This window comes from Meleagris gallopavo, chromosome 22 (genome assembly GCF_905368555.1).
Source record: "Meleagris gallopavo chromosome 22, MGAL_WU_HG_1.1, whole genome shotgun sequence".
Lineage (NCBI taxonomy): Eukaryota > Metazoa > Chordata > Aves > Galliformes > Phasianidae > Meleagris > Meleagris gallopavo.
The window spans coordinates 9,181,108-9,208,012 of NC_139425.1; the positions used below are offsets into that span (position 1 = coordinate 9,181,108).

General features: G+C 49.9%; 1 protein-coding gene across 1 annotated transcript; it reads right to left on the bottom strand.

Moving 5' to 3' along the window:
- Positions 1–9,692: 9,692 nt before the first annotated feature.
- Positions 9,693–22,104, bottom strand: EEF1A2 (eukaryotic translation elongation factor 1 alpha 2). Its single transcript, XM_085241695.1, has 8 exons — positions 21,966–22,104; positions 20,479–20,683; positions 16,723–16,902; positions 15,482–15,778; positions 12,641–12,791; positions 11,132–11,388; positions 10,396–10,630; positions 9,693–10,040 (listed from the first exon to the last, which is right to left on the bottom strand). Exons 2-8 carry the CDS (start codon positions 20,620–20,622, stop codon positions 9,913–9,915), a joined length of 1,392 nt encoding a protein of 463 aa, XP_085097821.1. The 5' UTR covers positions 20,623–20,683; positions 21,966–22,104; the 3' UTR covers positions 9,693–9,912.
- Between the last annotated feature and the right edge of the window lie 4,801 nt (positions 22,105–26,905).

Genomic DNA, 26,905 nt, shown 5'->3' on the forward strand with positions numbered 1-26,905 from the left:
GGGCTGTCCATCCCTACAGCCCTGCCACAGTCTGGGTTGCAGCGGGCACAGGCAGTGCTGCGTGGGTCACAGGAGAGAACCAGCTCCATACCCACTCAGCTTCTGTAACCTCACAACAAATCCACTTAAGCAAAGCCATTCCCTTTGTCCACGCTTCCCTGAGGTCATACCTTCGGGCTCACAAACCCCTGTACACCTTACTTCCTGTGCTGAACCTTCACCATGATGAGGCTACAAAGCTCCCACTGTAGGAAGCCCTTTTCTAAGCAAGCTGACCCAAACCACCTCTTTGTCACAGCCTGTAATTATGACCCAGCATTACCATTTTCCCACATACAGCACGGCAGGCTTCTGCCCCAAAGAATATTTCCTCCTGATGGACAATCACAGGTCTCAGAAGAACACGCAAAAGCCTGGCATCAGAAAGATGTACCTTCCTTCACCATTATCCTCCATGGAAAACAGCTCTGTTTTTCATAAGTAGGCAGTGCTTTAGGACAAGGCTTGTTGTGTGAAAATAGAACTGTGAGCTTTGCTGAGCTGTTTATTTCAGCACAGAGCACCTTGCCACAGTGTGGGTACTTTGGAAGCAGCAAAAGGATTGCCCAAAGCTCCGTGGTGTGCAGGAACCTGGCAGAGCTGCATTCCAGCTCCCTCTCCTGTGAGGGGCAGTAGCTGGAAAACCAACCCCAAGCTCTGTTTTATGGCTTCTGTATTTAAAAGAGAAAATCAGCATAGCCTTCTGGATTGCATTTCCCAAGTTCTGGCTTTTTGTCTTCCTTTTATGCTTCAGGAGAATCCCAGCAGCAACGAATGCACCAGAGACTGACATCACTGCTGCTTGCTCTGCACATCCTATCACATATGTGCTCCAGTGTGGAGCAGCCCTACGTCCCAATGAACAGTGAGTTTCCTGTGACCCATATTATCTCTAACACATGACTGAAAGAGGAGATGTCTCTGCAAGGCAGGCAGAGAGCTAAAGCTGGGTTAAATGATGGAAAAACAGATCTGCAAGTATGTCAGTGAATAAATTACTCAATTCAGCGAGGGGCCATTCTATTCATTATTTGTGAACGCTTGTAAGATCATTAGTGTTCTTTAATAGGGTAGCCAATTACAAATGTGCCTGGCACTAATGTACAAAGTGCATTATTATAGATCCAGCGACGCAGTCCAAAAGCAGGAAATATCCCCCTCCACCAAAAGGCTAACAACAAACAGAGGAAGCAATTTTCAATTAACAAATTCCAGATTACTAATAGTCTGTGAGCCCTAAAGAAGAATCTAAATTCGCCGCACTCCTCTTTGCCTAATTAGCTGGTCATTTGTGGTGTCACACTGCAGCACAGCTTTGGGTGCCACGCATCTCTGATATCATCAGAAAACAGCAATGGGCTCAGGGAGGGGATGGGATTTCACCATTCCCAAGCACTGGGTGTGAGTGAGATGCTGGGGAAGGTGTGGGGTGGTGCTGGTGGCTTCATTTGGGAGGGAGACAAAAGCTCAAAGAAAGACCAGCAGAGCCCCATAAGTAAGGACAGACAGTCAGCAACATGACATCCCAGAATGGCTTAGGTTGGCAGGGATCTCATTCCAACCCCTCTGCCATGCACAGGGTTGCCTCTCACTCAACCAGGCTGTCGATGTGATGTCAAAGATCACAGAATCACAGAATGGCCCAGGTTGGAAGGGACTTCAAGGATCACGACTCTCCAACCCCCCTGCCACATGCAGGGCCACCAACCTCCACATTTAATACTAAACTCAAGATGAAGGCAGTTGTTGTGGAACAGGAGGACAGACAGCCACTAACACTATGTGAATTAATGAAGTATGTAAAAGCAGTACTGGGAAGGTGCTGTTATCTGATCCAAGGACATTATGTCTCCACAAACAGAATTACTGAGTCAGTTCTTTGCTTTCAACACTACTGATGGCTTTAAACACAAACACCGTGGCAGAGAGCTCAGACCCTGAAGGTGAGAGGAAATCTATTGAGCTCTGTGATGATACAGAAAGGTTCATGTTCTGTCCCTTGGCAGTTGGACTAATAAGAGAAAAAGAAGACTGGTGTGAAATATGTGGAATGACTCCAGGGATATGCTTCCATTTGAAACACTGAACCGGAGCCCTTTCTCCACACCCACCCAACAACCGGTGGTTTCCATGCCCTGTGCTGCCCATAGCCTGGGTTTTGGCACCCTCCGTTTGCTCCCCGAGCTATTTTCAAATTCTAAAGCAGATGGCTCTATCTCTTCTTGTACAGGGCGTGGCTAACTGATGCTGCACCATCCAAGCAAAGCTTATCCAAGAACAGAGTGGTGACTGATCTTTCAGCACTCTGCATGCACTCATCTCCTTCTTCTGCTGAACCCCTTTCCTCTTCCAACCCCATCCTCTCCTCCAGGCAGCAACCAGCATCCCGGAGCCCACGTTTATTGATTAGTCTTTTTCTGCTCGGCCAACAGGGGGTCTTCCTAACACCATTTTGGCAAAACTTTTTGAGATTTAAACCACAAGACATGACCTGAGAGGAAGGTTGGTTCATGCAGATGCACCCAGCACTACAGCTCGAGCCCATGGGGGAAGATGCTGCAAGAAAAATTCCTGGGCAAAAGTTGAAAGTTCAACAGATTTCCAAAGCAGAAAAAAAATGTGAGTGTGACAAGGGGGAATGTGTACTTCTGGCTCAAACACAAGCCAACATTCAGTACAGGTTTCATTGTTTGGCATAGGAAGATTTGGGCACAAATGCATGATGGAGAAGGAAGCACTAGACAAGGTAATTGGAGGGAGCCTGCTTTTTGCTGTTCTTAATTGAACCATAATGATAAGGGCCTTTAATGAGGGACAAAATGACTGAATAAGCTTAAATTAGGTTGAAGATTCATGCCTTGTTGACTGGATTGAGGAAGGGATTCATGCACTTAATAAATGTGGAGCTGCTACAGACGCAGGGTGAGCAGCAGGTGGGGTGGTTTTGTGGTACCAACCTGGAAATCCCATTCATGGCTTGGCCTGAGCCAGCAGGGTCTACAAAACCTCCTGCTGCCATGGGAGGGGATGGGGACATCAGCCCTTGGGTCACCGAGTGGTGGAGACAGCCCAAGTGCTGAGGGACCACCCTGAGAGCAAAGGGTCTTCAATGTGGGCATGGGGCAGAGAGCAAAAGCCTTTCTGGGTGCTTGCATCCAACCACAGAACCACCACAGATATTCTTTAACAACCTAAAATGAAGAGACACCAGATGACTGTCCAGTTTCAATCAAATTTGACAGTCATCAGCCTTGAGGTTAATTAAGTTTGTGTCAATTGTCATGAAAGCGAGAAGCCTAAAAAGAGAGAGCGTATCTCTGATGCTGCCTCCTTTCCCATTCAAAGGGGATCCTGAAGTGTGATCTCATTTCTGCAGGACACCAGGGAAGGTACCCATGTGGACATCACTCCCAACCCCCTTAGCCACTAAAACGCTTCAGTCCAAATTTGCAGGCAGTGCACTGATAAATAGCCAGGCTGCCTTCCATCTGGTGCTGACAGAGCTTCTTGTTTTATATTACATATTTAGCAGATGCAAAAATTCTGTGCCATCATCCATCTTTCTGTCCTGTTCTTAGACAGCACCTACGTCGTCAGAGCACCTACAGCAGAACCCAGGGAAAGTCGTGTTGAATGAGATGGGCCTGAGCTGCAGCAAGGAGCGCTCGCATGGAGAGAAACCTCTGAGCTGCAATGAAGTGTGTGTGCATTCTTTGCTCAGATAGAATTTCTTCGTTGCTCCTTTCTAAGAGAGATTAAAATTGGTGAAGTTTCAGTATTAGTTTAAGCTGTGCAGGCCTGACTGGAAAGAAAACCAGATCCCAGAGGAACAGCAAGCACACCAGGTACGTGAAAGGAGAAGCAATGGTGAAAAACAAAGTTGGGGTAGATTCTATTGAATTAAACAGGGTTAACTTCAGGGCATGCACAAAGCTGAAAGGAAAAAAGTTGGTCACACTGGAATCTGATCACCTTATTTCCCCCAGCACTTCATGGTCCTACTTGCCCCCCAGCCCTCTCCCCTGGCAAATCCCCCCAGCCATCTCCCTTCCCTCCGCTCTATGCATCTCCTTCATCAGCCTCCAGCTCTGGCTCTTGCCCTACCCTCCTTTGAGACGACACTCAATTCCCTTTCTTCATTTATATTGTTACCTTGAAGTTATTTATAGCCTGTGACCACGTTGCCCCTGAGTCTTCCTTTTCCAAGACTCTGTAAATTTAGCTCTCTGTCATTCCTCACGTCTACCTTGTTCACATCATCCCTCCAAACCTCCTTGGCTTTCTGCTTCCTCCTGCATCCATGAGGACCAAAGCCACACAAACCAAATTGCTGCCACCTCTGTGCTCCAGCACTTATCCCTTGGGATGAGACAGTGCCAGGACCTCATCTCCCCTCCATGGAGCCACCAGCAGCTCCATGTAGGGCAGCCCCTTACAGTCTTAGAAGGCTTCCCATTGGGAACACCTTCCAGTTTCTCCAAACCAACACCACTTTTTGCAACTTGCAGCTTTATAACAAACAACAGAACTAACCAGCCCTACCAGATCCCATAAACTTGGAGTCCAGCTCAGGACTGACTGAAACACCCCCCAGGACTGTAACTGAACCTGGGACCACTCCCCCAGGGCCCGTGAAGTGCTTTGTTCCCATTCCAGCACTTGCCTCCCACCAACTTCAAAGCTGAATTGAAACCTGCATGAATATTTAGGACCTGGAGGTTGTCATCAGAAAGAAAAATCCCATACTGAAATAGCTGACAACGCTGACACATCTGTCTCATCTCAGATGAGTGTACAGGAGCATACTAGATTCCTCTTGTGGATTGTTCTGCAGCGATGAAAGAAGGAAAACAACACATCCAGCAAAAATAAATAAGCTCCAAAAGGTATTGAGTTAAGAGAAGAGGGGCCTTTCCGGGCTCTCCCTCACCTTGGTGGGCTGCTGTGGGGATGGAAAGGGGTATGGGGGCTGGGAGAGGAGTACTTGCCAGAGCCAAGTGCCATTACTGCAACAGGGAAAAGTTATATAGCTTTTCTTTCTTTCTTTCTTTCTTTCTTTTTTTTAATCTTTTCATTATTGAGAGATAAGAGAACCTCCAAATGCAAAAACCTGCTCTTCGATTTTCTCATCTAACCTTTCCTTTTAGGGGAAAAAAAAAAAAAAAAGGCATATTGAAAAGCAGAATCTAGCTTTTCTCTTTAATTAAGAAGGTCTCTCTTGATCCATGTTCCAGGTAGGAGACCTGTTCTATAATGGCCATGAAGCTGTTAAGAAACTCCTGGGCAGAACTGGCTGTCACAGCACACAGCTGCCTGATGCAAGGACAAACTTACAGGAGCTGAATTCAGAGTCTCTCTGCACTGTGCTGCACTGCGAGCTTCTGCTTCTGGCCTGCATGCTGGGGGAAGCAAGGGAACACGAAGGGATGAGAGCTTGAGATTTATTTAGTTTTAACCCAAGGTCCCAAGGAAAACTGGCATATGTGGTTCAGCTCTAGATCTGTCTCTTTAATAACTGTGGGCAATTTTAATCTTAATTTGTTAAAGATGAGTGAGATACTTCAGGTTGCTGCAAGTAAAAATATGTGATAAGAGAGGATACAAATCCTAAAGTATCTCTGGTGATGGAGATGGCGACCCAGCCACAGCCCCATTAGGCATCAGAAAATCCAGCCACACTTTTTCTTAACAAACCCATAGCATACTGGACTCCTTTAGTTCTGCTGCTTTTTTCTCTGTGGGGCTTTCCTATGGATGAAGCTGATGCTGCATTTGCAGAATGGCTTTTCCTTGCTCCCAGCCTTATTTACATGCAGTCCCTGTTGTGTTCTTGTAACTTCATCCTGTGCTCTCCGGTCCAAAGGATGTTCCTGTCCTCTGGGCACCAGGCTGTGCATACAAAATGTCTCACTCAGCATCTCCCTGTGCGTGCTGACAGCATGCAGAGCAGGAGGACTGAGCAACCTGCAGCAGTGCTGCTTGTTGGGGCTCATCCTCCTCTCTGCCCTTCTTGCAGATGACCCCAGCACGCCCTGTCCTGCAGGCTGGCTGCTTCCAGGTTCATCAAACCTAAGTGCTCTGCTGGCCAGCACTGCAAAGAGCATTCAGCAGATGGAAGGCATGAAAATAGTGCCAGACAAGGGGAGACTGGATATAATATAGACTAAGAAAATACAGGCCAGCCTAAATTTGCAGGCAGGCTGGTACGTGCTTGTGAACAAAGCTGAAATAAATTATCTGAAAGTGCTGCAGCTTCTCTGTGTGAAGCAATGAGTTTTGGCTGAATGGTTTCAGAGATCTTGAGGAAGATCACCAAAGGCAGGGGGTGCATGGAAGAAGCTCAGCCACGGGCTGTGCTGCAGCTTGGGTTTCTGCTTCAGGTCAGCAACATCTGCACACGCAGAGAGGGCACAGGCCAAGAGAAGGACAGGACATGGTGCAGAGCTCTGTGCCACCCCACCTGCAAAAGCAGCCCAGGCTCACTCTAAAAATGCAGCTCCAAATGCAGTGGGAGGAGGATGCAGAGGGAGGTGGTTAAAGGGAACGAGTAGAAAATTCTGGAGACATGGGCCCAGAAATGGAGCAGCTGCAGAATTCCAGCTGTACCTGCATCATTCCCGCATCTACCAAGGGTGGGTCAGCACCGGCAGGCAATGGCAAGACCACTGATGGCTGCTGGGGATGCTGGAAGCATAACTTGGCCTCCAAAGGAGGAGGAATGGGATGGAAGATCCACCTGGAGGCCAGCAGCTCCCTGGTATCGTGCTGAACCTGCAGGGAAGCTGTGGCTGCTGCTTGAACCCACTGCCAAGTATGGAAGGGCAGCAGGCAGCTCGAATTCACCCAGTTCAGCATCTGCAGCATGGGTTCCACTTGCAGTCTTGCAGCTGCCTCATCAATATTTTAGAACAGCCCAAATGCCTGCTGAGTCAGCCAATCAGCTCCGGCAGCTTAACGAAACTCACTTAAATAATTAACAGCGCACAGCCAGCCTGGTGGTTTCTCAAACACCTGATGGGCTGCACCATGGGAGAGCCAGCCCTGGTGCTCTCTGACTTACCTGCAACCTCCAGTTGCTGTCATTTCCCTCCTGAGCTTTAAGTTTTGGGTAACACAATCTTGTTTGCAAACTCCAGTCCCCAGAGAAACAGCAGTAAGCACTTTGCAGCTCCCTGCTCGTGCTGCAGATTTGCTGTCAGGCAGGGCTTTGAAGCAGAAGGGCCATTGGTTTGCATCTCCCATCCCTAATTATCTCTGCAGAAGGATTTCATATCTGTTTCCACGAGATGGCATTGCTGAGGCTGGTATAGAGGGGAAGCAAGGAGGACAGGGATATGAAACACCACCATTTAAAAATAAAATAAAAATAAATAGATTCATAGAATCATAGAGCAGCCTGGGTTGAAAAAAAACTGAGCTTTCAGTGAGGTCCCAGCACACCTGAGCATGGCAGGGAGGGAAAGTTGGTGTTTTAAAATGCATTTCCCCAGCACAGCTCTGTAACTTCATCATCATCACCACCTGATACAGGCAGCACCACACCTGCCTGCTTTATGCGCAGTGCTGATGGCTCACCAATCAACTTCTATTTGCTGCAGAGCTTGCTGAAAACCATCTGTGGCCCTGTTCAGAGTCATGTTGGGTTGCTTACTGTTTTGGTAGAAGCCCAAAATGGGTCAGTCCCAGCCCAGAATAAGTGCACCATCCCCCTTGCCTCCTGGGGTTGGGCAGTGATTGACCAGGTCTGCAATGAGTCTTTGCATCTGAGGTTTGGGTGGAGGCAGAATATGGTTTCATTCTGCCCTGAGTCGAGACCCCTGGAAGTTCGGCATGCCCGATTTTTCAATCTTCTGCTTTGAAATGGGCCTACATCAGAACATTTATGTTTATTTTGGCTCTGCGGAGCACAGCTCAAGCCTCCCAAATCAGGCATCTGCCTTCAGGCCCCATATCTTCTTTCAAACCTTAAAGATTATCCAGGGTACCAACTGCACAGAAGTAGAGTTGAAATCTCGAACCTGCTGTGAGCCATGAGCAAGTCTGAGTTAAACCCTCAAGGTTTTCAATTTTCCCTTTATGCAGCTACACCGTTAATTACTGCACTGCTTGTGCATCACTCCCAGAGCATCTTCACAGCTCCCCTGCTGTATTTCTATGGAAACGTACCCATGGCTTTGTCAAGCTTTTTTTGCTTTTAAAATAGCTATAGAGGACCAGGTTTGGACCTTGTGTCTGATCACGTCTCTCGTCTGACCCCAAGGTCCCTGCTGCTCCAGGACCGGCTCCTGTTGGGTACAGGAGAGGAGGAGGCACTCTACAGAGCAGCAGCCATGTCACCATGGGAGCTTCTGTCCCCATTCCTAAAAGATGGGGGAAAGCTGTGCATGGAGTGAGGTTCTGCCATCCTGCTTGGAAACAGCAGTGAATACAAAGAGGAACCTTGGTGCACTGTGAGTGCAGTTTTGGGGAAGGCAGCACCGTGAGGTGGCACAGAATTGTGGTGGCTTGGGGCTCTGCCTGGGGCACACAGCACTGCAGAGCATCTGTTATCAACGAGGTGCTCCTGCAACATAAACAGTAATGATCCTTGTGCCTTTGGGGCCCTCCTGGGAAGGAGCTGGCACAGTGCCGTCCTTCACCTTGCATCCTCTGCCTCTACTTCTCCTACACACTGCTTTATGAGCACAGGATGATGCCCTGGTGTGCTGCCAGCCCCGCCTTCAAGGAACAAACCTTGGGGATGTCCCCAGAGCACTATGGCAGAGTGTGAGCAGCCTCTCGCACCTCCTCTACCTTTGCACTCAGCATCATAGAATCATAAGGGTTGAAAAGACCTCTAAGACCACTTAGTCCAACCACCAACCCACCCCCCATGCCCACTAATCCACATCCCACCCTTTGGTCAGTCCTAAGCACCTCCCAGGTGCAGCCTTTGGGTTCAGGCATCTGTGCTGGGTGGGTACACCTTCTCCTGCTCTACAAGTTTGCAGTGAAGCCAGGACACAGTCCTGGGTGAACACCTTGAATTCTGGGGCTCTGGGCAGCCACTGGGCATCTCTGCCCTCTGCTTATGTCTTCATTTGGGTGAGAAAGGCTTCTGGGGGATCTGCTGCGGGTAAGGGAAGGAAACATATGAAGGAGAGGCAGCTTTGGACACTTCTCCCAAAATTATTAAATAAAAGTGTAAATAAAAGTATGAAAGTGATATTGCTAGCTTTTCAAGAAGGCATGGGTGTGCTATTTTCTCCCTATCAGTGAAATAACATTAGGGGGTTAACTCAAGCTTATTCACCATGGAAAAAATAATAATTAAGGGTCTTGATAAATGATATTATAGAGTTGAGCAGGTTAAGGAGAATATCAAAACTCCACTGCAAGAGCAGCCCCTGCTTTATGCCAGGGAAATGAGCCCATAAACCTGATCCAGGGGTGAACGGCTGGTGCTGGGTGCCCATGGGTGCTCCCATCCCTGCCTGTGGCCATCCCAACATCTGCCCAAACAGACCCAGAAAACCAGCCCCTCTTAATGACACATACACACACACACACAGAGCTCCACACCTTTGGGGTTGGTTGGTTTGGTTTTTTTTTTGTTGTTGTTGCTGTTGGTTGTTTTTGTTTTGTTTTTTTTTTTGTTATTTTTTTCCACTGTGGATGTTGTACCAGTTTTATTGGTAAAATTAACATGAAGCCTCACAAACGCTGGAACATGCTTTTCCTTTTAAAGAATTTCCACTGGACCTTAATGGTGAGCATCCAGTCGTTGACATATAAACTCTTACAAGCTGATGTGCACACATGCGCCGGGGGGAGACGGTGGCAGCGTCCTGGTGTCAGGGATGGTTTCTGCGCTACGCACTGGGAGCCCACGATTCATTTGCCAGCCTTCTGGGCCTTCTGGGCAGACTTGGTGACTTTGCCGGCCCCGCCGCTCTTCTTCTCCACGTTCTTGATGACGCCCACAGCCACGGTCTGCCGCATGTCACGGACAGCAAAGCGGCCTGGGGAACGGAGGAGGATGTGAGTGATGTGGCTGTGGCCGCCCCGTGAAAGGCTCTGATTCTTCCCCTGATCAGTTTTGTGTCAGGGTAGAGATAGGGAAGCTGAGAAACACTCTTGCACAGTGTTGCGTTGCAGCAATTCCCAGAGGGAAAACCCAGCCCAGGAGAGAGCCTGTCCCACCCCCCTAACCCAGCTCACGTGTGAGATTTCGCAGATGGAGCAGCAATGGAACACGTGCACCTCCCTCTGCCCCCCGTCTGACCAGTGGGAGGTTCAGCATGACCTGTGTGAGGTCTGCGCCCAAGCAGCCTCCATGCTCCTCCACGGGTCACCACGCAGGAGCCATTCCCTTACCAAGAGGTGGGTACTGGGAGAAGCTCTCCACACACATCGGCTTGCCAGGAATCATCTCCACGATGGCCGCATCGCCTGATTTCAGGGATTTGGGGTTGTCCTCCAGCTTCTTGCCGGAGCGCCGGTCGATCTTCTCCTTCAGCTCAGCGAACTTGCAGGCGATGTGTGCGGTGTGGCAGTCGATGACAGGTGAGTATCCGGCACTGATCTGCCCGGGGTGGTTCAGGATGATCACCTATGGGACACAACGAGGTCCAAAGGGACTTGGCTATGGGGTCTTGCACAGCTCGGTGCCAGCAAGGACCAGCAAGGTTGGGAAAATCAACGCCATCACGTGCCACAGAGAGAAGAGCTAATTGCCTTTCATGGCAGAATCCTTCCTTTGTTACTTAAGCTATTATTTATTTATTCAGAACACAGAAGGACATGGGTGCAGGCACCTCACTGTCAGAGGTTATCTAGTCCTGCTCTTCTCCCATTGCCAACTGCATTTGGGAGAGGGAGCGACCATTTTCATGTGCACCAGCATGAAAATTGCAAACCCAAGGCTTAAACCCCAGGAAATCTCTAAAATGTTCAACTTTCCCTGGTGGGTACGTTGCTCCTCAGGGTTTTATCTCCTTGATATCAGCCGTGCGAGGCTGTGAGCTGTTGGATGTTGGGGACAGAATGGAATGGAGTGGAATGGAGTAGAGTAAAAGTGGAATGGAACAGAACAGAATTCTAATCAGCTAACCTGAGATGTGAACTGTGCTGCCTCCTGCGGCGGATCTGACTTGCTGTCCCCACAGACATTCCCACGGCGGATGTCCTTGACGGAGACATTCTTCACGTTGAAGCCAACATTGTCTCCAGGCAGAGCCTCGCTCAGTGCCTCATGGTGCATCTCCACCGACTTCACCTCAGTGGTGATGTTCACAGGTGCAAAGGTGACCACCATGCCGGGTCGCAGGATGCCAGTCTCCACTCGGCCCACAGGAACTGTGCCAATTCCTGCAGGGGCAAGGAGAGATCAGAGCAGAATGTCACCCGCGATGCACATGAGGAGCAGCAGGGCATCTCCAATAGCTTTTATCAGAGACTCCATTTGTTTCTTGCCAAACCAAAAATCAGTTATTAGCTGCAAGATCAACTTTAGGTTCTTCAAAAATATCATTAATCAGCCCTTTCTACTCAATGTTTTGTAAAAAAAAAATAAAAATATGGGGTTGCATCATAGTTTCAAGGCCATGAGCAACCACATGCCCTGGAAATTTTTCCTTCGCAGCAGCCATTCTCTGTGCAGAGGATCAGGAACATTGCGGCGTGTGTACAAAATATGCCTCAATGGACTCATCATCCTCACTGTATCAGGGAACAGGATGGCTAAATTAGATGAATGGGACATTCTGCACCTTGTGTCAACAGGAGATTTGAGGAAAACTCACCTTTAGACTGAGGTGAAGAAACATTAAGAGAAAAAACCTGCAAAAGAGGCTGGTGGGATCCATCCACTTTTCCACACCAACTCTACTGCCTTCAGTTCCACCCTTCCCACAGTGTCTCTGCTCCCTAAGGACCTGTCTAATGCTGTGACAAAATCCTGTCTTTCCCCCAGCTGAGACAGAGGAGGATGCAGAGCTGCCCACCATCCCTCATCTCTATTGCAAGCAAAAGCTTGCATTAAAATGCTTACTAAAAGTGAGGGAGCATCATTCTACATGGACAGTTTCTGCAATGCACATGCTCTTTGAAAAGTATGGAAAGGGCTGGAAATGGCTTTGCAGGGCTGCCCAGTGCTGCCAGCAGGATATTTAAAGCCCTGAGAAGTGCCCACGTCACTGTCTGTGTTCCCTAAAAGGCTGGTCCTGTGGTGCAGCTGGACACATGGAGGTGCTGCTGATGGACACCAGCATTTGGGAGCATCAATGACCACAGCCAAGCAGAATCTCATTCTTGGCTGGTCTCCACCTGGTTCTGCCAGCTGTGTGTTCTGGGACACCCAAATCTGCAGCCATTTTGGCATCGTGTTCACTGAGGAGAGCTCATGGCTTTCCTCTCACGTCTCTAGGCACCTTTGGGCACGTCTGCCTCCAACCCGAAGTCTCACATAGGGTCTCTGCCCTGGAGCAAATACCCTTCTCCCCAGTATTATTTGAAGTTCAAGAAGTCCAATCCCTCCAGCTTTCCAATACCTTCAAAGATCATCCCCAAATCCCTGCAGAAGGAAGTCTACAATTAAGAAGTCGCGCTGATGGTAGCTCACCTCCAATTTTGTAGACATCCTGGAGGGGCAGGCGCAGGGGTTTGTCTGTGGGGCGGGTTGGGGGCAGGATGGTGTCCAGGGCCTCCAGGAGGGACACCCCGCTCGCGTTGCCTTCCTTGCGTTCCACCTTCCAGCCTTTGAACCAAGGCATCTGCAAACAGAATAGCAACAGTATGCACTGAGCGTGCCTGTCCTCAGCACCCTGAGATGGTCCCACTGAAGTGTCCCACTAGGACAACTTGTGTGGAGCTGGTTTAGCTGCAGTCTGGATTTATTTGGGTTTGTTAAAGTCTTTGCATTCTACCATCTCTGCATGTTCACCTGCATCCCTTCATCCAGCTCCATCTCCATTCTCTCCTCTCTCCTAGAAATATGTGAAACATCTATGAGCAGAAGAAAAAGGATGAAAGTGGTTAAACCCAGCAAACCTGCAGCCTCCATTCCTAACCCAAAGGTGTTGCCTTCCCACGCCAGCCACATGTATCCAGCCCTCAGCACAGGGACTGCAGAGCCACCGAGTTTCCTCAAAGCTGCTGAGAGGCAGGATTGTTTGTCACAGATAATTCTGCCCAGAATTGGATCCTTGGGTGCGACTTGTCGCCCAAAGCACACCATTGCACAACAAAACTTTGCTCATGTATGACCCCAAATCCATTTCCCAAGAGCCATAACTATTCCACAGTTCCATGGCAGAAACAGGGTCTGAGGTAACACAGTCTGACAGGATGTGTATTAACCCAGTGTTGTCAGCCACGGGTGCTGCAAGCTCAAGCTCCTCTCATTAACAGCTGAGCTTTAATTCCTGTTGCACTCCAACTTCATTTTATAAAGCAGTCACATTTTTCCAGTTTTGCCCACTCTGTACCCCATACATCCCAACCTTGCATCACAGATGAGGTGTATTTGGGCTGCAGTACCCCTCAGAGCAAAAGACTCCAAAACCCACCAGTGGCCTCGTTCTGTCAGCTGCAGCAACAAAAAGCCAGCTTAATGCAAAACCTCACTTGCCAAAAAGCAAGCAGTTGTCAAACTGTCATTTTTTTTTATTAGCCTAGCAATTCTGTGCATCAGGGCCATGGGCTACATTCTCCCATGTAGGGCTGGCTCCAGCCCCATGTCCATGCAGCCTGATGGGATGCAGCTGCTACACCACTGCAAAAGCATAGAATCACAGAACAGCTTAGGCTGGAGAGGACCTTAAAGATCAACTAGTTCCAACCCCAACCCTGGCTGTCTGTCCCCTGATGGATGGACAAGTCACCTGGCTGCCTCTTTTTCTAGTGAAACTCAGCTGGAAATAAGCAAGTGAGAATAATCAGCGCTTTTTTGGAGGGTGAGGAGTAGGAAGATAGAGAGATTTGCACTGGATTGCCACCCAAGCTTTCCTAGAAAAGAGTGCAATGTGGGGAGGCAGACTCTGTCACCACAGAGGTGGGAGGGGACCCTGAGGACCACATCATGGGATACAGAATATCCATGCATCCTTTCAGCAAAGCTTCCCTGGACTCCCAGCCCCGCAGCCAGTTCTTCCCCCCTGACTCTCCCAGCCTCCCATCTGAGGGACGAAGTCAGTGAGGCCCATCCTGCCCTGTGCCTCCCCTCTGCAGCCTATTAATAACGAATTGTTCAGGATCATCTTCCCTGCCCAGCAGCTGCTGACATTTGGAGCCTGATTTGGAGGCACCCAGGAACTATGCAGCTGGGCTTGGCATGACCGTAGCTGACCTTATCCCAGCTCCACTCTACAGGGGAAAGGAATCTCCCAAAAACCCACTTTTTGCAAGCTAGCCCCAAGCTTCTCATGAGCTGTCTTTCCTGTGCAAGGCTGTGAGCTACATGCCAGGTTGGTGTGAGGTTGCATTGCAGCACTCCTCTAGCTCAGGCTTTCAATCCCAATCTCCATTGGCAGTAGTTGGACACGTTGCCTCCCTCCTTTTGGAGTGCTGACCCCAAATCCACAAGTAAAGTCCTAAATCTCCCTGAAGTGTTGAGTTTCCAGTTGGTTTCCCAAGGTACCACTGTTTCAGCACTCAGCAACTTGCTTGATATCACAAGACCTTCTTTAGTCTTTAGAAGACTGAAGCTGGGGGAGCTTTTTCTCCAAAAAAAGATGTGAGTAACAATTGCTCTTGGCATCTGGTCTGACAAAGAACCCCCATGCCTCTTCAATCTCTTCCTTCTCCCTTGCCATCATATGAGGAAATAGCACCCTATCGTTTTATCATCAGCACTGATATACGAAGGGATAGGCCAATTTGGAATATACTGGCCAAGGAGAAACCCCAAATGGATGCTCAAGGAAATCATGGTACCTTCCCATGCAAAAATTGCCTTAAAAATTGGAGTCCCAGCAGTGGAACTTGGTGCAGCTGATATGGCACCGACACGAAGAAGCACCCAATATGCAGCACGTGTTAGCCCGGCTGTGCAGTGGGAACTGCTCCAACCCTGCACCAGATCGTGTTGTTTGCCTGGGAAAACAATGCCCTAAAACTGCTCATGTTGTTCCTGCTGAGCATGACAATTGCTGTGGCTGGCTCTAACGTCACCACGGGTCTGACGAAGCAAAATTTTTAAATTAGATCCCAGAAGCACGGCCCTACAGATCATGTGAGGATGCTCACGGAGAGCCACTGGGATGTCTGGCCACAGTACAACAAGAAGCACGCACACTGTGCCCATTCATCCCAGCACAATCACAGCGACGTGACAAACATCTACGCCAGCAACGTGGACCATGACATGTGCACGAAGCATGCCTGTGGCTTTCACAGCACCAAAACCAACCTCAGCCTGGATGCAGCCATTTACAGTGGGGGAACAGCACAACAGCACACTTACATTGGGGGATGGCTCCAGCATGTTGTCCCCGTGCCAGCCCGAGATGGGCACGAAGGGAACCGTGGCTGGGTTGTAGCCAATCTTCTTGATGTAGGCGCTGACCTCCTTGACGATCTCATCATAGCGCTTCTCGCTGTATGCAGGCTCCGTGGAATCCATCTTGTTGATGCCCACGATGAGCTGCTTCACCCCCAAGGTGTAAGCCAGCAGGGCATGCTCACGGGTCTGCCCGTTCTTGGAGATGCCAGCTTCAAACTCACCGACGCCAGCAGCAACAATCAGCACGGCACAGTCAGCCTGGGAGGACAGAGATGATAAGCTGCTGCTGTCCCTGAGAATGCTGCTCCTGGGAGCTCTGAGTATGTCCCAAAGGGAACGTTACTCAGAATGAACATGCCTTAGGCAGATGCCTTGCCAGCTGCTACCCAAAACCCTGCTGATCTACCTCAACCCTGACCCATGTGATTTTATTCTTGCCAATTGTGCATACTTTCACAATATGTTAGACAACAGGATAGATCTTTCTAAGTTATGTGGATCTAACCAGGACCTCATCTTGACATCCCATGGTTGCAGGGCCAAAGCCTCACCTAAAACCTCACTAAAGTCTTTCCACTAATCTCCATGGTTGATGGAGGAGCTCCCACAGGTTTCTCTTGTCCTCAGTGTCAATGACAGAAGCTGTCTGCCTTTGGCAAAAGGTGTGCACTACCCAGGTGGCATCAAGGGGCATGCAACAAGGCTCATCCAGTGCCCATGAAGGGCCCTGGGATGCAGAAATGCTCTGCAGTGCAGTGCAGCACAGCAGGGAGAAGCTGCCTTGCCCCTGAGACACAGACCACAGTTTGGCATTGTGGTGTGGTTTATGGAACAAAGATGGCTGTTTTGAGAAAAAGCAAAGAGAAAAGGCCCACAGAGTCTCATCTGGCCAATAAAACCTAACGGTCTGTGGGAAGCTTCTTGTTTGCCTGAGTTGTCTGAGGCTAAAAACAACATGGGAGACATTCTCACAAAAAGACCTATAGCTCACAACATCCTGTTGCTTCTCAGAGTCCTTATTCCCCAGCTCATACAAGTAAGGGAAGTGCTGTAGCACTCCTTTTTGCCCAAAGAAACCCTTTCCTCAGCATCCAGAGAGAGACCTGGTGCCACCTCTTGCATGGACCCTGCTCACCACCACTCACTGGTGCTACCTCAGCCTCCCACATCCAGCAGCTCCACATCCAGCATCCCATTCTCACCTGGGATGTGCCTGTGATCATGTTCTTGATGAAGTCCCTGTGGCCGGGCGCATCGATGATGGTGATGTAGTACTTGGTGGTCTCAAATTTCCACAGTGAGATGTCAATGGTGATGCCACGCTCACGCTCAGCCTTCAGCTTGTCCAGCACCCAGGCGTATTTGAAGGACCCTTTCCCCATCTGTTCAAGACAAAGGCGAGAGCTGATCAGAGCCCCAAACCCAGGGCACCCCCCACTAATGGAGCACATCCCATTTCCCATAGCCACAAAGGCAAAAGGTCACGTTGCAAACCCTCTAAAGTCAATGGCAGCCACAATCTATGCATCAATACATGCTGAGGAAAGGAGATATGGTTCTAAACACATTCCCCAGTAGGATGGAGAAGAGGTTGGAAGCAGAGCTACGAAGAGGATTCACGGTGGGACTGGATAAGAAGCTGGAGCCGGAGATTAGCAATGTCTCCTCCATGAGATGCCACAACCCTGCAGGGCAGCTGTGAAATCGCATTGATGCAGAATTACACAGCAGTGCTGGAAAGCTTCTTGCTGCTGTATTTTAATCTTTTAAGTGAACATGAAACAGTTAGGTAAAGGGAAAAGCCATTGCTAAGCGAGGGAGCCCCAAACTAACAGGACATAGCGAGGGAATGGGTTAAAAGAAAACGAAATGCAAGAGGGTTGCTAGGAGCTGAACAGAAACGTGATTGATTTTTGCCACAGAGTGTGCGAATTTGCACGAAAAGCGACTGCGAGCTGCAGTCAGACCAACTGTCACTGCCAAATGGCCAAAATCCCAGCCAACATTGTCATGTAGAAAATCACGCTGGGTGAGTGGAGCCACTGAAAATCTCCCTGCCCTGCAATAAAGCACACACCCTTGTAAAATCGGGATGCTGCTTCCTTTGGGTCGGTGTCCATTGATGCCACCAAGCAGAGCCAGACCTTCCCCAGGCTCTGAACAGGGATCCTGCATAGATGGGGGAGGACAAGCTCAGCCTGTCCCACTGTGCCCCAGGGTAGCCCAGGTGGACCAGAGGATTAACGTGTGTCAATCACCAGATCTTGGCTGGAGAGGCGAGTTTTCTAAGGTGGAAAATAGAATTCAGCTGGAGAAATAGGTCATTTGCTGATGACGTAATGTGCTGTGACTGCCTCGCAAGGACGGAGGTGCTGTACCACGGTCCCATGTCTGCAGCAGCGATTTCTTCTGGAGCATCGGTGCATAAAACTCATAATGGGCGATTATAGATCACCGATCCTGAGGGAAATGCCTCCTGCTGGCAGGCAGCGAGCGCTCCAGTGCTTCTCACTGGGGAGGATGCTGCAGCACCGCACCCAACGCACCCTGCCTGCACCGGGATGGGATCGCCGTGCCCCACATCCCTCCCGCATCGCAGCCCCGTGCCAGAGCAGCACGAGGAATTAACCATGCCAGCCCCTTTATGTAACAGCCAAGCGCTGCGATGACTTTGCAGCTCGCTCGGGGTGGGGGAGTGGGGGGATTACAGCCAAAATCCTAAAGCCAGAGCAAACCTCCCCTTACTCAGACAGAGTGCTGGGTGATGCCGCAGCCCCAATGGGCAGCCCTGAGCTCTGTGCCTGCAGGAGCAGGGGGTGGAAAAATCCAGAATCACATCTTTGCTTCAATATGGCAAAAGATGCAGAGTGGGAGCTGGGAGGTTAACCCTTTCCAGCATGCGCACCCACTCTCTCCCTTGCTGGGGGATATTTAGGGCATCATTAGAGCGTGCTAATTTACTGCCCAAGCCAAGAGGAGGGTTAAGGAAAAAGAGATTTATTTTATGCAGTGCATTAATAATGAGGCTCGCTCAGGCAGGAGCTCAACCAGCAAACCCCACAGCCTTTCAGCCATCAGCACTATGCTTAGGGGTGGGGAACCCAAGGCACAGAGCAGGCCCCAGGCTGCAGCTGGTTGTGGCAGCAATCAGCTTATCCTAAAACCCTCATAGGAAGCACAGGGATCCATACCCAACCAAAAGCTGTCCATTCTGTGTCGTCCCCCCCCTCCCCCGGAACGTGCAGGACATAACCTGAAGGCAAGTGAGATCCTTTATTTAGCAAACAGCTCCCCTCCTTCCATAGGGTATATTCAATTACCCAGAGCTGTTGTTGAAAAAAACAAAAAACTACTGCATTATCTAGCACTGCACAATACCTTCACTGTTTGGTGCTAGGACTGCCTGAATTTCCTCCATCAGACCCCAGCAAAGGGACAGCTTTCTATTCTCAAATACTGTTGGGTTTTGGTTTTTTGTTTATTTTTTTCTTTTTCTTTTTTAAAGAGGAATTTAAAAATTCCTCTCTTGGAGATACTGTTACTTCTGCCCTGGAAGTCAAAAAGAAAAATAAAATCTTTTCTCTTAGGAAAAAGAAAATAATAAGAAATCAGACTGTGTTCTCTGATAGATTTTTTTGGGTGCACGCAGGCCTCCATTTCCTGAGAATGCCACCTAATGGAAGAAAACCCTTTCCCAGCCCTGCATCAGAAAATGGAGTCGGTAAGCTCAGTCAATAGGCTATTAATAGCAGCTCCAGTCCCCGCGTATTCTGGCAAGTCAGGGGAAATGTCTGCTCAATTAACACAGCTGCAGTCATGTACGTGATAACCTCATCGTGCCATACCTGATCTGGAGGTAAGGGGCTGGAAATATACCAAAGGATGGCAGTGATCATTTTAAAATGAAGGAAAGAGAGATGATTTTATTCTAAGGAAGAGGCTCTGGTCTTAAGCGCGGCAAGAGAAGACTGACAATGAGGCAGGAAAAGGGGTGGTGTAGCTCAGATGCTATTGGCACATTCAAAGGGTTCAAAGAGACAGACAGCAAGATGTACTGTCAGGAATGGCAGCTCTGAAGGCTTCTTTTTTATTTTTCCTCTCTCTCTTTTCTTTTAAATGTGAGGTTTTGTCCAGAAAAATTAAGGGATGTCTGCATTAAAGATTTATGGAAGGTTCATGACACGATGATGATGAGACATCTTCTGACCAGAGCTGCCCCATGGGTAACACAGCCTGCCTGCTCCTGGCTCACCCACCTCTCTAGAATTTACCATCACTTATTTCCCAGCTCTTCCCATTCGCAATGTTCTTCTCTGTCCCCCAGAATATTTTTTCCTCTTTGATCTATGCCACATTATAGGCGTTGGTTGGTGCTTTGCAGCATGACAGTCTGAGAAATGCCTGCACTATGACATTGCTACAAATGGCACCATTAGAGAAGCTAAACAAAAGAATTCAGCTTAAATGCTTATACTCCATGCCTGCTTTGCTATACAGAAGGCTACCAATCAAACCCCATTAAGGGGATGGATCTTTAGACAAGTGGACCAAATTCACCCTCAGCTGATGCTGGCTGCCTCATGATGCTGGAAGGACATGTTATAGGGTGAAATTCATGGTTGTGCACAGGGCAGGAAAGGATTTATCAGGTTTTCCTCCTCATGCACAACATTTAGGGGGAATTTCATGCCCTGTAGCATTGCGGCTCTCCCAGAATCTCGCTATTACTGCTGGCACCACAATCCATCTTCTAAATCCCTAGGTGGTGGGATCAGCATTGGGGGAAAACCCCAATGGACCAATGGGCCTCAGGAGCCGGGAAGACTTGGGATGCAGAGGGGAAAAAGTGATGGGAACAAAGGGAGGAAGGTACGAGAATGGCGTCACCAGGAGAAGGGGCATATTGCCTACGGGACATCAGCATGGAGCAGGGGACATGGCGGGGTCATTCTCCTCACCTCGGCAGCCTCCTTCTCGAATTTCTCAATGGTCCTTTTGTCAATGCCCCCGCATTTGTAGATGAGGTGCCCGGTGGTGGTGGATTTCCCAGAGTCCACATGCCCGATGACGACAATGTTGATGTGCGTCTTCTCCTTCCCCATGCTGGTGGGCTATGCGGGCGGTGGGGGGAGCGCTGGGGATGCAGCTGAGTTTATGGAGAGGCTGTAAAGGGAAAAAAAGGCAGCGTCAGCACAGCCCCCACGACTGCACTGCCAGTCCAGACAGGGGTGCACAGCCGTGGCTCGGTGGCTCTGCTCATGCTGGGTCAGATCCAGCCCGCCCCCGGAGGAGACTGGCCAGGCTATTTCTGGCCAACACGTCCAGCCTCCAGCTTCAGCAAGATACCATGATTTTATCATCTGCCTTCCTGGAGACCCCCAGCTCCCAAGGCTACGTCATCGGTACCTCGAAGGTGCCCTTCCTCCGTGAAAAAACAAAAAACAACCAACCTTCCGATGGCTCTGCACTGCTTCCTTCTAGGTCTTTCCAAACCCTATTCCATTTCCAAATCCTCCACTTCATGGGCACTCTGGGAGGAGCCATGGGTGCCCATCCCCACTGGGTGTCTTCACCTCTTGGGTGACAACATGGTGCCCAAAAAACGGGACGGACAAAAATAGCCCTCTCACTCTGCCCTGAGCAGGGCTGCAAAGAGCGGGGCAGGGCAGCACAGCTGAGCCTGCTGTGGGAGATTCTGTGGTATTTTGCTGCCCTGAATCTGGATGAAACAGAGGGAGGAGGCTTAAAACGAAAATCAATAGATCTGTTCTGGCATCTCCCAGGGTTACCATGGTGCCGCAGCTGCTACAGAAGCTCTGCACAATTAGGAGCTTTAATTTGACGTCTAATAAAATCCAATTTTATGAAGCTGCCCATAGAAGCAAAGCAGGTCGGGGGCAGCTTTCCGTTCGCACAGCGATTCGGGCGGGCGGTGACAGCCCCGCTGCCCCCGGCCCTCCTCCCTGCCCTTGAACGAGCGCAGGATCCGGCCATGGCGCAGCCTCGCTCAGGTGCCCGGCGTCGGCTGCGCTCCCCTCTGTGCGCCCAGGGCGCAGGGCTGCCGGGGAAGCGGGGGATTCCTTTATTTTCATTTACTGTTTTTTTTTTTTTCTCCCTCTCTCTTTTTTTTTTTTTCCCCTTTTTCTTCGTGGTTTTTTTTTTCCCCCCTTTCTAATCTATCTTCATTTATTTTCACTATTTCTTTTGATTTCATCGTTAATCTTTTTCCTTCCCTCAAGCTTCCAGGATGTAGGTTGTTTCCCACCTGCGGGCTGAAGGAGCGGCCCAACCCCATCCTCTCTCTCCATCCCGGGGGTCTCCCCCACTCTCGATGCCAGCAGCACCCCATGCACACGCATCGTACCCCCGTCCCAGCAACCCCCCCTTCAACCAGGTCCCCCCCCGTTCCGAGCAGCCCGATCCCGGGGGGGGCTGGAGCTCTTACCGGAGCGGCGGTCGGGGCGGCAGAGGCTGCCAGCTTGGGCTCCGGCGGCTTTATCTCCCCGGGAGGGGCCCACCTATTGACGGCGGCAGCGCAATGCAGCGGCCCCCCCGCACTACGGCAATGCGGTACCGGGAGGGGGAGGAGGAGGCGAGCCAGGGGGAGGAGGAGGAGGAGGAAGAGAAGGAGGAGGAGAGAGCAGGGAGAGGCGGAGGGGGAGAACTGGAGATGGAAGGTAGATTGAAGAGGTGGAAGAGTGGGAGATGGAGGGATGGGGAGGAGATGGGGGATAAAGGGATGGGAGGAAGATGGAGGGATGGGAGAAACGGAGGAAAGCTGGAGTAGTGGAAGATGTAGAGATCGGAGGTAAAGGGATGGGAGGAATAGGGGGATAGGGGAAACAGAGGGATGGGAGGAGAGATGGAGGAGCGGTAGACAAATGGATGGGAGAGGTGGAAGGGTGGGAGATGGAGGGATGGAAAGAGATGGGGGATAAAGGGATGGGAGAAATGGAGGGAGAGAGAAATAGAGGGTTAGGAAGAGTGGAAGGAGAAATGGAAGAGAGATGGAGAGAGGAGGACGCAGACAGAAGGATGAGAGGTAAAGAGAAGGGAGGAAGATGGAGGGAGGGAGGGAGAAATTGAACAATAAGAAGAAAACAGGAAAGAGAGAAACAGAAGAGATGGAGGGATGGGAGGAAGATAGAGGGATGAGAGAAATGGAGGGGTGGCAGAAAGGAAGGATAAGAGGAATAGAGGGATGAGGAACAGGAGAGGTAGAAGATGGAGGGATGGGAGGTGAAAGGATGGAGAACAGGTAGGAAAGATGGAAGACAGAGGAATGGGAGGGAGGTGGAGGGATGACAGGTGAAAAGCCAGGAGAGCTGTAGGGATGAAAGATGAAGGTGGGAAAAGGAGGGATGGAGCAGATGGAGAGATTAGGGAGGTGGAGGTCAAGGAGGAAGATGGAGGGATAGACGGAAATAGAAGAAAGTATTTTTTGTAAGTGAGTGGAAATGATGGAGTTCCCCATCCAGGGGGATCGGGGCAGGTGGGACCAAGAGGGGCTTGGAACCCTCACGGCAGCCTGGGAGTGAAGGGATGGAATGGGCATGAAGCTCAGGACTCCCAGCTCGTGAGACGGGGGACAGGTCATTGCAGGGACACACGTGTCCCTGGGCACAGTCCTGTGGGCACTGACCCACATTTCTGCATCAGTGGAAATGCATTAGCCCAGGAGCAAACAGTGAAGGAACAAATCAAGCAAAATATGTTTCTGCACTTGCAATATGTAGGGCTGTTGCTCAAGAATCTGTGGTTTGTGAACATCATTGAATTTAATGGGAGATGTGGTTCAAGTCCTAGGACAAGGAAATCATGAATAATGTCCTACTGTCCTACCATGACACTTCCTTTGCATTAATAAATATCAGGTGGTGGTCAGAGTATTTTTACCCATGTCAGCTGTGCAGTTATAAGGTAACGCAACATTTTCTGTGTCCCCACACCAAAAACCGGTCAAAACTTTGAGAGCGAATTTTGAGTTAATCTATATAATAATTCAAACCAATTCTGTGGGCCAGACATCTTCCAGTGGGTTTAGCAGCTAAGTCATGTGCTCTCACTTCACTGTCTCAGGGTTAAACACACATCGTGTAGATTAAAATGGTACTAAGCTCTCATTAATGTTTAAAGAGAGACTTTTTTTTTTCCTGAATGTTATAGTTTGGTGGTATTTTCTTAGAGATGTGATAGGAAGATATCTTTTATGCAGCATTCTCTGTGCAATACTGAGTACTAGGGGGGAAAAAAAAAAAAAGTAAAACTAGACTTTTAGAAGGAAGGGTATTTAAAGGCACTGAGCTTATTTTGGGGTGGGAACAATGGCATAACCCCAGGCATGGATGTGCTGGAGATGGACATCGAGTGTGGCAATGCATAGCAGAGATGGGTGCACAAGTCCTTTGTTCTTTCTGCCCATTTATCAGTGCTTTGCCAAAAAATAATCTCCCCTTTTTATGCAAGGACAGGCAGGAGGCACAGAAACGGGGCTGCCTGTAGCTGCAGCATGGCAGAGCCCGACAGCCCATCACACTATAAATAGTGCAGGACAGGAATAGGAGAGAGCTGCCAGACCTGGCTAATCGGGATGAGGGGCAGCCACCTGACACCCGGCCTCCCAGGGACTTAAAGCCACAGCCGTGTGCTGCAGAGCAGGGCTTCACCAATACCTGCATCCTGAGCAGAAGTGCTTCACTACAGTGTTGGCCCAAACACCCGGAAATTAGTTCTCATCCACCTTCAATTCTCAGCTCTGAGAAGGAGAAAAGACCTGAGCAGGCAAAACGTGCAGTGACTGGGAGTTCAGAGCCTTGTTTTCATCTTTTCAGCTTCAGATTTGGGCTCAGCTGAAACAGCTCCCCTGTATCCCATCCTATTTAGGCTTTCCCCAGAAAATCCATCCCCAAACAATTTGGGATCACTCAAGAAAATGGAGACCTCCCACAAAGGCCATTCAAAGGTGCTGTGATGGCAGCTGGCAGGATCCTGTATCCCTTTTGTTATCACCTCCGCTCCTTCCAACCCCTCAGCCCCCATGTTAGGATCTGATGCCTTAAACTGTACAAAAATCTCCCTTTGCCCAGATGTAATAACTGAGATTTTTTCCCAAGAGGCTCTGCATAGTGTGAGAGTGAATAATCCGCAGTGCTGGTAATTTGTATGTATCTGGGATGCTGACACTCCAGGCTGCCTGCCTGAATTTGCCTTGGTACTGAAGGGGGATTCCTTCCCGTGAGTAACATGTTCAGCCCACTGAGCTCTCACAATTCTCCCTGTGTAATGCATCAGGTCCCCTCTGAAGGAGGGGGTCTGGGTGGTGCCGACAGCAGCCACCAGGGATGCTCACCCCCGCATCACCCCAGACACCCTGCTCTCACAAGGGCTGGCCACAGGATCAGCAGAGGGGTCACTGTTTTCCTCCTTCACCCCATGTAAAGCAATACTTGCCTTGAAAAGAAGAAATACACAGCCTCATGAGCACTGGGGCAGCTGAGAGCATAGGGGAAGCAGCTGAGATCCAGTGGACACTTCATGGCAGGGGAGGATGCTGTTAGGATTCCCTCCTCCTATGGTCAGGGTTCCTTGCAGCACAGCAATATACACAAGAGTCAAATTCTCACTTTAGTCAAACCCCAGCTGTGATGGATGGGATTCCCTCCCCCATCTCCTGGTGGCTCTGCTCATGCTGCAGAGAGGAGCAGTGAAGACAGCACTGTGGGACAGAAAGACAGGAGAAGAAGGAGGAGGGGAGAGTATTCTGAAGTCCTGCAGTCAGCACATGATGCAGATAATTTTAAATTGGAGCCAGTGGTTTAAAAATAACTTCTGGCAGTAACAGCAAGATGCCCAAGCCCTCTCACCACCGGCCAGCTGGGGCTGGTGTCTGGTGTCACCCTGATGGGACAGCAGTGTGCCACGTGGCTGTGCTGGGCTCACAAAGGCACTCAGCAGCACTGGGATGAGCAACCCAGAGCTTCCTTCAGGTCATCATAACCACCAAGCTCCTGGGTACTGCGGTGATCTGAGGCAGCAATGCTGAAAGGTCACGGCTTAAAGGCCTTTAAAAGTGTCCTCAGGGCCATCTGGGGTACGAGTGGAGGCACGGAGGGGTGCTCCTCAAGAAACCCCTTCTGCACAAAACAGATAAGTTATGGGGTTGAAACAGGGAAATCAGCATCCCATCCCACAGCTGGCTGCTTGTGGGTATTCATGTCCAAAATTCAGGGGAGAAGGTGCTGGAAACATCCTGGACACCCCCTGCTGGATTAGGTGACTTGGTCAACAACACCTTGAGCTGCACATCCTGTTGCAAAGGCAAAGCAGTTTGTGGGCTCTCAGCCAAAATTCAGCCTTGGAGAGAAAACCATCGCAGAATGCCTGATTTCCTGCTCGCTGAGCTGAGCAGCACCCATGGGTTACAGTGCACATCCCCAGGTCCTCTGCAGCAGCTCCTCCCCTAAACTTGGGTTTCTTCTGAAGATTTTAACTCCTTCACTGCTCCTCACCTTCCCCACAATCATCTCAGCATTGCTGCTAAAATATAGCTCCTTCCTGCTCTCTCTGAGATGCTGCTGCGTTTTGGCAGCTGGGCACAACTCCAAGTTTGGAAAAGCCTGCATTCATCCTTAGGTCAGCTCTTATTGAACCACAGTGCAAAACCAGCCCCTATCTCCTACTCATCTCCCATGAAGGGCTGCTGGTGGTGCCTGGCTGACAGCAGGAACACTGGCTGCATCCAGGGGGAGAAACGAGGACCTCAGTGAGCACATTCAGTGCTGACCCAGCCTCTCTCGAAGCCCCTCTTATATTTAGCAATGGATTTGTTTCGCATTCACTGAACGATAGCAAAATTATCCCTCGATCTCATGAAGGAGATGCTGCTCCAGCAGTTGCCTGTGTCCTGCTGAGCACCGTGTTGGTTTCTGCCAAAAAAATTATCCCATTTTCCCAGGTTTTGCTGATCATACATAAGCTTGGGGTAACTTCCTTCATGCGTTATCCTCCGTACCGACGACTGAGAACGCAACGGGCAGAAGAAAAGCCGGGAGCAGCCCGGCCACTCCCAGCACATCCCCACGTTATCACTGCGACCCAAACCCGCGTGGCAGAGGACGGATCCGTCCCGGTAGGTGGCAGCAGCTGCCCACGCCGGCCTGGAGCAGCACGATGCTAAAGATGGGAAAAAAGGGAGGAGGAGGAGAGGTCCCCAACTGGTGCCCGCTCCCCATACAGGCCCCGCTGGAACACGGAGCCCTGAGTGAGAGCCAGGTGGATAAATACGGAGAAAGAGAAGCAGAGAGTTTGCTCCAAAGCAAAACGCATGGAGGGCCACAGTTACTTGGAGACTGTAATTAGAGGGAAAACTGAAGGAAAAAAAAGGAA

Excerpts from the sequence above, each read along its gene's own strand:
- EEF1A2 (XM_085241695.1), bottom strand. The coding sequence starts at position 20,622 with ATGGGGAAGGAGAAGACGCACATCAACATTGTCGTCATCGGGCATGTG. Across the intron at positions 15,779-16,722 it reads TGATCACAGGCACATCCCAG|GCTGACTGTGCCGTGCTGAT; the intron begins GTGAGAATGGGA and ends CTGTCCTCCCAG. Across the intron at positions 11,389-12,640 it reads GGATGTCTACAAAATTGGAG|GAATTGGCACAGTTCCTGTG; the intron begins GTGAGCTACCAT and ends TTGCCCCTGCAG.